General features: G+C 59.7%; 2 protein-coding genes across 2 annotated transcripts; both read right to left on the reverse strand.

Moving 5' to 3' along the window:
* LOC126942852 (uncharacterized) lies at window positions 1-554 on the reverse strand. Its single transcript, XM_050770925.1, has one exon. The coding sequence runs from the start codon at window positions 552-554 to the stop codon at window positions 201-203; it is 354 nt and encodes a 117-aa protein (XP_050626882.1). The 3' UTR covers window positions 1-200.
* HMG20B (high mobility group 20B) lies at window positions 1-6178 on the reverse strand. Its single transcript, XM_050770670.1, has 10 exons — window positions 6100-6178; window positions 5749-5804; window positions 5294-5402; window positions 4509-4712; window positions 3438-3558; window positions 2812-2858; window positions 2475-2547; window positions 1972-2187; window positions 998-1130; window positions 1-585 (listed from the first exon to the last, which is right to left on the reverse strand). Exons 2-10 carry the CDS (start codon window positions 5784-5786, stop codon window positions 573-575), a joined length of 954 nt encoding a protein of 317 aa, XP_050626627.1. The 5' UTR covers window positions 5787-5804; window positions 6100-6178; the 3' UTR covers window positions 1-572.
* Between the last annotated feature and the right edge of the window lie 4440 nt (window positions 6179-10618).

Genomic DNA, 10618 nt, shown 5'->3' on the forward strand with positions numbered 1-10618 from the left:
TTAAAACACAAATTTTACTTGTTTTTATTTAAAAAGTCCGGATCCAGCAGTGGGAAGGGACCACCCCCACCAGGGTCCCTTGGCCGGAGGAGGGCAGGATGGGCAAGGCCGGCCCCTACTCATCTGGGGTACAGGCATGCGGGGGACACCCCCGGTAAGTCCCCACAAGGTAGCTCTGTGTGGCCTATGGCACAGACCCCCTATAGTGAGTAATTTGGGGGGTCCTGCTGTGTGCTAGGGGTGGGTTTCGTCTGCCCTGCGTCCCGGGGGTGGCCTGGAGAGCCAGTGGAGAGCCAGTATAGCGTGTGGCTGTCCTCCGAGGAGGGGCACCTGCGGCTGTGCGGTTCTTCTGGGTGTAGCGCACAGCGAGTGCTTTTTCTGGGTTCAGGGGTCTGGGGAGACTGAAAGCTAAAGGGATGCTGCAGAAATTTAATTTTAGGGGGGCTGGAGCCCCCAAGGTGCAAGATGGGACCAGGCCCCAAAGGGTGGACCCCCAGCCTCTCGTCCACGGGGTGGGGTGGGGCAGGGCCGCGCCCACAGCTTCTCCTCTGCATCGTGGGCCCGCCCACTCCTCACAGGTGCTCGCTGAAACAAGAGAGCAGAGGGCCTGGGATGAGACCGTCATCATCTCTGGCCCCCACCCCGGCCCTGGGGAACCCCAGAGGCCATGGCCCATCAGCTGCTCCAACAGATGCCAGGGTTGGGGTATAGGCGTTGAACCCATCTAACCCGGGCACTGGGATCCACCCTGAGAAGCTGTGGGGAAGTTCTGGTGCCCCCGAGTGGGTCCTGCCGGCTCGGGGGGTCTGGCAGAACATCCCCGACCATCCCAGCACTGGTGCATGGGGCGACCGCAGGGCGATCCCCCGGGAGGTGGTCTCCTAGTAAGATCATGCTGTGGAGCCCCACCCGGCAGCCCCCGCGGAGCTGGGGAACCGCAGGGCGGACACACCTGGGGCCAGAATCCCGGCCCCGCCCCGCCTCGCCCGGCACACACCTGGCGACCTGGGCCAGGATTTCCTTGATGCGGACGATGAGCTTCTCGTGCTGCGCAGGGTCGCGCTCGATAGCTCCGTGCAGCCGGGCCATGTAGAAGTCCAGAGTTCCCAGCGTGGGCGTTTCGCCCGTGCCTGGGGGACAGGTGAGTGGGTGAGGCAAGGGTGCCGGGGAGTCGCGGGCGGGGGCTCCAGGGGCAGAGGTAGGGGGTGACTCAGGGCGGGTTGCGCGGGCGCTCGGAGCTCAGGACCGGGCCAGCGCAGGAGGGCCGCAGGGTGGGCTAAGGTCAGCCGGGCCTGGAGGATGGCGGGGACAGGGGCAGGGTGGGGAGGCGGGCGTCCAGGGTCGCTGAGGACAGTCACGGATGGAGGGAACGGGGTCGGGGAAGTGGGGATGACACTGGGGGGCTGGGGTCGCGTGAGACGGGACTGGGGGGCGAGGGGGTACTCAGTGGTCAGCAGAGCGTGGGGAGGGATGGGTGATGGGGGCGTGGGGAGGTGGGAACGTGGCGTGGCGAGGCGAGCGGGGAGGCCGGGTCAGTGCTCAGGCTGGTCGGGGGCTGGCGAGGGAGAGGGGCTAGCGAGGGTGGGGCCGGTAGGGAGCGGTGCCCGGAACCTCCGAGGTAGGGACACAAAGGGGCTGCGGGAGGAGGGGATCAGGTGCTCGCGGGAGTCGGCGATTCAGCGGGGACAGGTCGGGAGAGGTCGTGGCAGGGAGACGCGGTCGGTGTGGGCGAGGCCGGGGACAGGGTTGAGTAATGGGGCGCGGAGCGGAGCTCGGGGGTGGTCTGGGAAGAACCAGACGGAGTAATGGAGTAGGGGTGCGGGGGTGGGGAAGGGGGCGGAGCTGGGGGGGGGTTGTGTGTGTGTGCGATGAGGGCGGGGCAATAGGCGGGGCCAGGTGACTGCGGAAGGGGGGAGGGAGGCGGGGCTCGGTGACCCGGGCGGGACTGGGAGATGGGGGCGGGGCCCGCACCCGGCACCGGCAGTGAGGCGAAGCTGGCGGTGAGCGCCTGGCGCACGGCCTGGAGCTGCTGCTGCAGCGCCAGCGTCCTCCGCTCCTCCAGCGCCAGCTCCTGCTCCAGACGCTCGCGCGCGCTGCTCATGCTCTGCGTGTGCCTCTGCAGCACCGCGTTCTGCTCCTCGAAGGCCACGTTCATCTTCCGCAAACGCCGAAGCTCCGCCTCGCGCGCTGCGCCGGGCATAGGGGGAGCGGGGTCAGAGCCTGCGCCTCCCCTCTCCCCCACCGCCGGGCTTTTGCCAGGGACGTGCCCCTTGCCCGGGCTTCCCTCACTGGGCTTCCCTCACTGCGCCGTCTGCCTCCTGCTCCACATCAGCTGCTAGGGCGACGGCGCGCACCTGGGCGCTCATAGGAAACCTCCCGAACCGTCTCCTCCAGCCTTGGGGCCCTCTTGGCCCACGCTCCGCTCCACTACCCACTTCCACGGAGTTCGCATCAGGACCGCAGTTAACGCTCACCTTTGTTTTGGTCCAAGAACTCTTCAGTGAAGATGGGAACATCGAAGGTGGAGAAGCCATCGCAGTCCCCACCCTAACAGGAAGGGACAAAGTGGCAATTTTGCTGGTGGTAGGGGGCAGCCACGCTTTCTGGGTGTGTCCCAAGCCTAGGAGGGTCTCCTGGGGCACCCCGGGTGGGAGTGCCACCAATAGCGTCCCCACGGTGCAGTGGTACCGCCCCTGCTTGCACACATCTGGGCGTGTGGCGATCGCTTTCTCCCCGGAGCTCTGGCTCAGGGTTCTGGAAGCCTCCAGACCTTTCTCCCGCAGGTGCTTTGAGAAGAGGAAGGTCGCTTACCTTGTGTCCATTCAGGAGGGTGTTCATGAGCCCAGAGCCTGAGTCTTCTGGCGGGGGAGGGGAAGGGCAGAGTCAGCCTCCCAGGCCTCCAGGGACCATGCCCTGCACCCTAGGTTAGTGCTGCTCAGCCGGCTCCAGCTCCCCACCTGAGTCCCCCGCGTCTGGGAATCCCCCATCGCTGTAGCGAGTGAGCCCCCTTCACTCTGGTTATGTATCTTTTCCCCGCCCATCCCACGGGACTGTGCCCCATGGAGCCGAGGCCCTGCCTGGGCAGAGGTCGCACCCCACAGAGCAGAACCCCAATTGCTCGCACCGGCCCTTCTCACTTTTTTTTTTTTTTGAGACGGAGTCTTGCCCTGTCGCCCAGGCTAGAGTGCAGTCATCTTGGCTCACTGCAACCTCTGCCTCCCGGGTTCAAGCAATTCTCTGCCTTAGCCTCCCTAGTAGCTGGGATTACAGGCACCCGCCACCACACCCAGCTAATTTTTGTATTTTTAGTAGTGGGGGGGGTTTTCACCATGTTGGCCAGGCTGGTCTTGAACTCCTGACCTCAGATGATCCACCCACCTCGGCCTCCCAAAGTGCTGGGATTACAGGCGTGAGCCACCGCGCCTGACCCCTCCCACCTTTCTTGATCTTCTTCTCCTGGATCTTCTCCGTGCACATCTTATAGGCTTCCGACTGCTGGTAGGCCCGCAGCTCCTTCATGTACTGCTGCTTCTCTCTCTCGGCCTCATCCAGGTACCGCTGGGGAACAGCACCAAAAGACCTGAGGCAGGGGAAGCCTCTAACGCCAGGACCCAGTCTTCATCACTCAGCTTTCACAGCACCCTCCCCTCTCCTGAACCTTCCATAGTTCCCTATTCCCTCCAGACAGACAGAACCGGCTCCTCAGCCTGTTGCTCAAGGACCTCTGAGCTCCCACATCACTTCCCATGCCCCAGGCTCATCCCCAACTCCCGCCCTGACAAGACACTCCTGGGCGCCAGAGTCATGGGCAGGCACCCAACCTCCAGGGTATGTGGATACCTAGACTCCCTCCTGCACCCGTTTTTCTCTTTGAAATTTCACTTACAGGGGTGCAAAGCGGCGGTGGCTTTTGTTACATTTCCGTGATGTTTTTGCAATTTTTAAACTAACAGTATATGAAAATCAGATTTCACAAAAAATCCAGGCCTTATCCTGACTTCTTAGACATATCTTTGTTGGTCACCCAGTTTTTGATCTGTCTTGCCTCTTGCTAGCCGCGCCCCCAAAAGCTGGTCATGGGCTGGCCATGGTGGCTAATGCCTGTAATATCAGTACTTTGGGAGACTGAGGTGGGCAGATCATTTGAGGTCAAGAGTTCGAGACCAGCCTGGCCAACATGGCGAAACTCCATTTCTACTAAAAATACAAAAGTTAGCAGGGCGTGGTGGCTGGCGCCTGTAATCCCAGCTACTTGGGAGGCTGAGACAGGAGAACTGCTTGAACCCGGGAGGTGGAGGTTGCAGTGAGCCGAGATCGCGACACTGCACTCCAGCCTGGGCAACAGAGCAAGACTCCATCTCACACACACACACACACACACACACACAAACTGGTCATGGGTGGGCATTTCACCAGGCAGAAGGAAAAGCCCTGCACGTGGAATCCTTTGGGGGTCGGGGCTACTGGTAGTACGGGGGTCCGCCGGCCCTGCTCAGCGCCCCGCTCACCTGCTTCTCCGTTGGCTGCAGCTTGCTCCACTCGGCGCCCAACATCTTGGTGATCTCGGGAAAGGGCAGATCCGGGTGGCGCGTGCGGATCTGCTCGCGCCGCTCGTTCAGGAAGCGCACGTAGCCTGTGACCGGTGCCTTGGGCCCATTCGGCAGAATCTTCTTCCGCTTCTTGCCCTTGGGCCAGCCGCGTTTCTTCACCGGCTGCAGAACCGGGCTGCGTCGTTGGGAGGGGGGCCTGGCGTACTGGGGCGGGGCTCAGAGGGGCATGGGCGGGGCCTAATGCTGTATGGGCGGGGACGGGGCGGGGCCTAGTTGGGAGGAAGAACCCGGAAGAGATGGAGGTAGGGCCCAGTCAGGAGTCAGGACACGGTGGTTTAGAGGGGTCCCTGGCCAGGGATGAGGGGATCCCAGAGACTATGGGCCGAGGTTTGAGCACAGGGGTGGTGTTTACTTAGATTGTAGGCGTGGCCTCTGCTTGGTGGGCGTGGCTTCTTGGAGAAAGGGCCCACAGGACCATGGGGAGGGTGCCGCCCCCAAGGAGTGGAAGTGGGCGGGACCTTAGAGTGGGCAGAGCTGGCATTGTGTGGTGGGCGGGGCCTGGACTTAGGGAGGCAGAGGACCTGTCAGGGGCGTGGCAGCTCGCACGGGGCGGGGTCTCAGCTTCCGGAGGAAAATCTGGGCTGTGGGCGGAGCCACAAGCAATTCAAATCCAGCCTGGGGCGGGACTTCAAGGCTGGGGCCGCAGCCCGGGGCCTCCCCCAGCTCAGCGCAGGGACTCTCACCTCCTCCTCGTGGGACCCCTTCTCGCCGGCGCGTGGACCCTCGCCGCGCTCTTGCTTGACAGCCACCACGAAGCCCCCATGCTGGCCCGGAGCCTTGCCGCCCGCCGGCCTGGAGCCAAGGATACAGAGGTCAGCCCCGTCCCTAGAGCCTCCCCTCCCCCAAACGCCTACCCCAAGGCTTTTAGACGCCCGACGACCGGGCTGCTGCGAGAGTGCACGAGCCCGAGGAAGCAGGGTCTGATGGGGTCAGTATCCGCGGAAGGTGGGACAAGCGGGGCTCCTGGGAGGGGCTGGAGGCCGAGGTGGGGTATGCAGGATTGGATGGAGGGAGAAGCCCCCTGACCCAGGTTGGGGGCGGTCGAGACCCCGGCCGGGGTGACTGGGGCGGGGGTTCAGGAGCTAGGGCTGCAGCCGGGAAGGTAGCGAGGGCGTGGGGAGGGAATCGGTGCACTCACGCGGCGGCCGTGCCGGGCTGCTTGGGGCCGTGGGACATGGCTGCTCCGGGCCGGACCTGGAACACGGACGCGGGCGGAGTTGAGTAGCGCCTGGGCTGATTGATGGCAGACCGCGAACTGGGGTATCCCGTGATGGAGAGCCCCGGGATGCCGGGCCCGGAGCGCTGGGGGGGCCGGATCCGGGGGCGGGGAAGTCCTAGAGGGCGGGCGCCCCAAGAATCCTTTGTTGGGCGATTGCCCCCCGGGAGGCCTGGGCCGGTTCCCCCCGGCCCAGGAAAGACCCCGGCCCGGCCCTGGGACCCCCGCACCCCCGCCCCCTCGCAGGGCCCGGAGTTCCGCGGCTGTTTTCACCTCCAAAGAAACTTTCCCGGACCTCCCGACTGCGCGACGCTCCAACCAACCGCCCGCAGCCCACCCCCGCCGACTGCCCCGCCCCTGCCCGCCCCCGGCATGCTAATGAGGCCTCGGCGAACGGTCCCATTGGGTGAGGCCTTCCCCCGGGGCGTGCCCATGCAGATACCGATCGGCGCGCCGGCCGGCGATTGGCTGGGGAGGCTGCTGAGCCGCGTGGGAGGTTGGTAAGGAAGGCGGCGGGCGGTGCGTCAAGTTCGGCTGCGCTCGGCCGCGCTCGGGACCAATCGGGAGCGCGTGGCGGACTTGCCGGGCGGAGCCTCTTAAAGGGCCAGTAGGTGAGGCGCCGACTCCTCCTCCCGCTCCGAGGGCGATACTCCCAGCAGCTGCCGGATGGCGCGACCGGCGGATCCGGGTCGCGCCCCGCCCCGGTTGCCATGGGGACGGAGGTGCTAGGGTTAAGTTCCTGTGAGGCAGCCCCCAGCCCTAGGACAAGGTGGAACCTGTTCTTAACATCCTGCAAAACCTATCGGAGACGTTTCCTATTTATTTATTCAGTTTAGAACCCCCGACATCCGGATCCGAGGGCTTCTGGCCACAGGGGCGGCTTTCCCAGTGGGATCTGGGCTTTCCCTCCTGTGCAATGGGGACATCGCACGATGTCCAGGGCATAGAGGCTGGGATGCTGCGAAGCTGAGAACGGGGTGTGGGTCAGGCAGGGGGTGGGGTTGGGAGCTGGGCTGGAAGTATTTGGGGAAAGATGGTGGTAAAGGGAGGTTGCAAGGACCTGGTGAAGTTGGGTCAGGATGCTCCGCTCTGGGGGATCAGACCAAGTTGGGGGCTGCTCACTTCCTCTTTTTTTTTTTTTTTTTTTTTGAGACGGAGTCTTGCTCCGTCGCCCAGGCTGGAGTGCAGTGGCTCGATCTCGGCACACTGCAACCTCTGCCTCCCGGGTTCAAGCAATTCTCTGCCTCAACCTCCCGAGTAGCTGGGATTACACACGCCTGCCACCACGCCTGGCTAATTTTTGTATTTTTAGTAGAGACAGGGTTTCACCATCTTGGCCAGGCTGGTCTTAAACTCCTGACCTCGTGATCCACCTGCCTCGGCCTCCCAAAGTGCTGGGATTACAGGTGTGAGCCACCGCGCCCAGCCCCCTTCCTCTTCCTCAAGTCCGCTCAAATGTCACCTGCTCAGCCAGGCCCTCGCCTCTGATTTTTTTTTTTTTTTTCTCCGTAAGTCGGTTTCCTCTCTGTGGCCTGCCTGTTTGGTTCACAGCAGTGACCATGGTGGGTGTTCAATACACATTCATTGAATTGTTCAAATGTCTAGGAGGCAGATGCAGTCAGCTGCTTTGGAAAACAGACTGGCATTTCCTCAAAGGGTTAAATAAATGTGGAATCACCATGCAATTCAGCAGTTCACTCCTAGGAATATACTCCAGACAACTGAAAACAGGTGTTCAAACAAAAGCGTGTACACAAGTGCCCATAACAGCGTGATTCATAATAGCCAAAAAGTGAAAGCAACTCAAATGTCCGCTAACAATGCATGGATCAATGACGTGATATATCCTTACAACAGAATATTATCGGCCATAGGCTGGGTGCGGTGGCTCACACCAGTAATCCCAGCACTTTGGGAGGCAGGCGGATCACTTGAGGTCAGGAGTTCGAGACCAACCTGGCCAACATGGTGAAAACCCAGCTCTATTAAAAATACAAGCCGGGCACGGTGGCTCACGCCTGTAGTCCCAGCACTTTGGGAGGCCGAGGCGGGTGGATCACGAGGTCAGGAGATCGAGACCATCCTGGCTAACATGGTGAAACCCCGTCTCTACTAAAAATACAAAAAATTAGCCAGGCGTGGTGGTGGGTGCCTGTAGTCCCAGCTCCTCGGGAGGCTGAGGCAGGAGAATGGCATGAACCCAGGGGGCAGAGCTTGCAGTGAGCCGAGATCGTGCCACTGCACTCCAGCCTGGGCAACAGAGCAAGATTCCGTCTCAAAAAAAAAAAAAAAAGGAAAAGAATATTAGCAGCCATAAAAAAAAAGTAGCGAGTCTCTGACACGGGTCACAGCATGGATGTACCTTGAAGACATCACGCGCAGTGAGAGAAGCCAGACACAAAAGACCACACAGTGTGTGATCAAAATGTTCAGGACAGGCCCATCCACAGAGAGAGGAGGGGGACACATGGGTGCCAGTGGGTAGGGAATGACTGCTGAGAGGGATGCGGTTTTTTTTTTTTTTTTTTTTTTTTATTTTTTGAGACGGAGTCTCGCTCTGTCGCCCAGGCCGGAGTGCAGTGGCCAGATCTCAGCTCACTGCAAGCTCCGCCTCCCGGGTTCACGCCATTCTCCTGCCTCAGCCTCCCGAGTAGCTGGGACTACAGGCGCCGCCACCTCGCCCGGCTAGTTTTTTGTACTTTTCAGTAGAGACGGGGTTTCACCGTATTAACCAGGATGGTCTCGATCTCCTGACCTCGTGATTCGCCCGTCTCGGCCTCCCAAAGTGCTGGGATTACAGGCTTGAGCCACCGCGCCCGGCCGGGATGCGGTTTTCATTTGGGGATGAAAGTATTTTACAATTTGATTTCAGTGATGGCTGCATGACTCTGGAAATATACTACAAGCAATGGAATTGTATGCTCTAAATGGGTGCATTATATGTGAGTTAAGTCTCAAGAAGCCCGTTGTCGTAAGATGCAGCCTGGGGCTGAGGAAGGGGAGCTGGCCCTGGTATCTAGACGGTTCCACACGCCAGACCTGGCTCTGTTGCTTAATCAGCTGTCTGACCTCCCAGGCCTCCCCTGGGTCTCTCTGCTCACTTAAAAATAGTGCAGGTGAGGCCGGGCGCGGAGTCACCCCTCACGGCCATAGTCAATAACAAATTAATGGTACATTTATTTGTTTATTTATTTTATTTTATTTATTATTATTTTTTGAGACTGAGTCTCGCTCTGTCACCAGTGCAGTGATGCGATCTCGGCTCACTGCAAGCTCCACCTCCCAGGTTCATGCCATTCTCCTGCCTCAACCTCCGGATTAGCTGGGACTACAGGCGGCCGCCACCACGCTTGGCTAATTTTTTCTATTTTTTAGTAGAGATGGGGTTTTGCCACATTAGCCAGGATGGTCTCAATCTCCTGATCTCGTGATCCACCCGCCTCGGCCTCCCAAAGTGCTGGGATTACAGGCGTGAGTCACCAGGCAGCCTTTTTATTTTGTTTATTTTGAGATGGAGTCTTGCTCTGTTGCCAAGGCTGGAGTGCGGTGGCATGATCTTGGCTCACTGAAACCTCTGCCTCCCAGGTTCAATGATCCTCCTCCCTCGGCCTCCCAAGTAGCTGGGATTACAGGCATGAACCACCTTTCTATTAGGTTTTTTGTTTGTTTGTTTTTGTTTTTATTTTGACAGAGTCTCACTCTGTCATCCAGGCTGGGGTGTAGTGACACGATCTAGGCTCATTGCAACCTCCGCCTCCCAGGTTCAAGGGATTCTCCTGCCTCAGCCTCCCGAGTAGCTGGGATTACAGGCACCCGCCACCAAAACAGGCTAATTTTTTTGTATTTTAAGTGGAGACGGGGTTTCATCATGTTGGCCAGGCTGGTTTCCAACTCCCGACCTCAAGTGATCCACCTGCCTCAGCCTCCCAAGGTGCTGGGATTACAGGCATGAGTCACCATGTCCAGCCTTCTATTAGTTTTTTTTTTTTTTTGAGGTGGATTTTTTTTTTGAGCCACCATGTCCAGCCTCTATTAGTTATTTATTTTTTATTTTTTATTTTTTATTTTTTATTTTTATTTTTTATTTTTATTTTTTTTGAGACGGAGTCTCGCTCTGTCGCCCAGCCCAGGCTGGAGTGCAGTGGCGCGATCTCGGCTCACTGCAAGCTCCGCCTCCCGGGTTCACGCCATTCTCCTGCCTCAGCCTCCCGAGTAGCTGGGACTACAGGTGCCCACAACCGCGCCCGGCTAATTTTTTGTAAAAGTAGAGACGGGGTTTCACCGTGGTCTCGATCTCCTGACCTTGTGATCCGCCCGCCTCGGCCTCCCAAAGTGCTGGGATTACAGGCGTGAGCCACCGCGCCCGGCCTTTTTTTTTTTTTTTTTGAGACGGAGTCTTGCTCTGTCACCCAGGCTGGAGTGCAGTGGCCGGATCTCAGCTCACTGCAAGCTCCGCCTCCCGGGTTCACGCCATTCTCCTGCCTCAGCCTCCCGAGTAGCTGGGACTACAGGCGCCTGCCACCTCGCCCGGCTAAGTTTTTGTATTTTTAGTAGAGACGGGGTTTCACCATGTTAGCCAGGATGGTCTCGATCTCCTGACCTCGTGATCCGCCCATCTCGGCCTCCCAAAGTGCTGGGATTACAGGCTTGAGCCACCTCGCCCGGCCTCTATTAGTTATTTTTAAATGTATAATTAAATTTGTGCAGGTGTGGTGGCTCACACCTGTAATCCCAGCACTTTGGGAGGCTGAGGCAGGAGGATCACTTTGAGGTCGGGAGTTCCAGACCAGCC

The sequence above is a fragment of the Macaca thibetana genome, chromosome 19 (genome assembly GCF_024542745.1).
Source record: "Macaca thibetana thibetana isolate TM-01 chromosome 19, ASM2454274v1, whole genome shotgun sequence".
NCBI lineage: Eukaryota > Metazoa > Chordata > Mammalia > Primates > Cercopithecidae > Macaca > Macaca thibetana.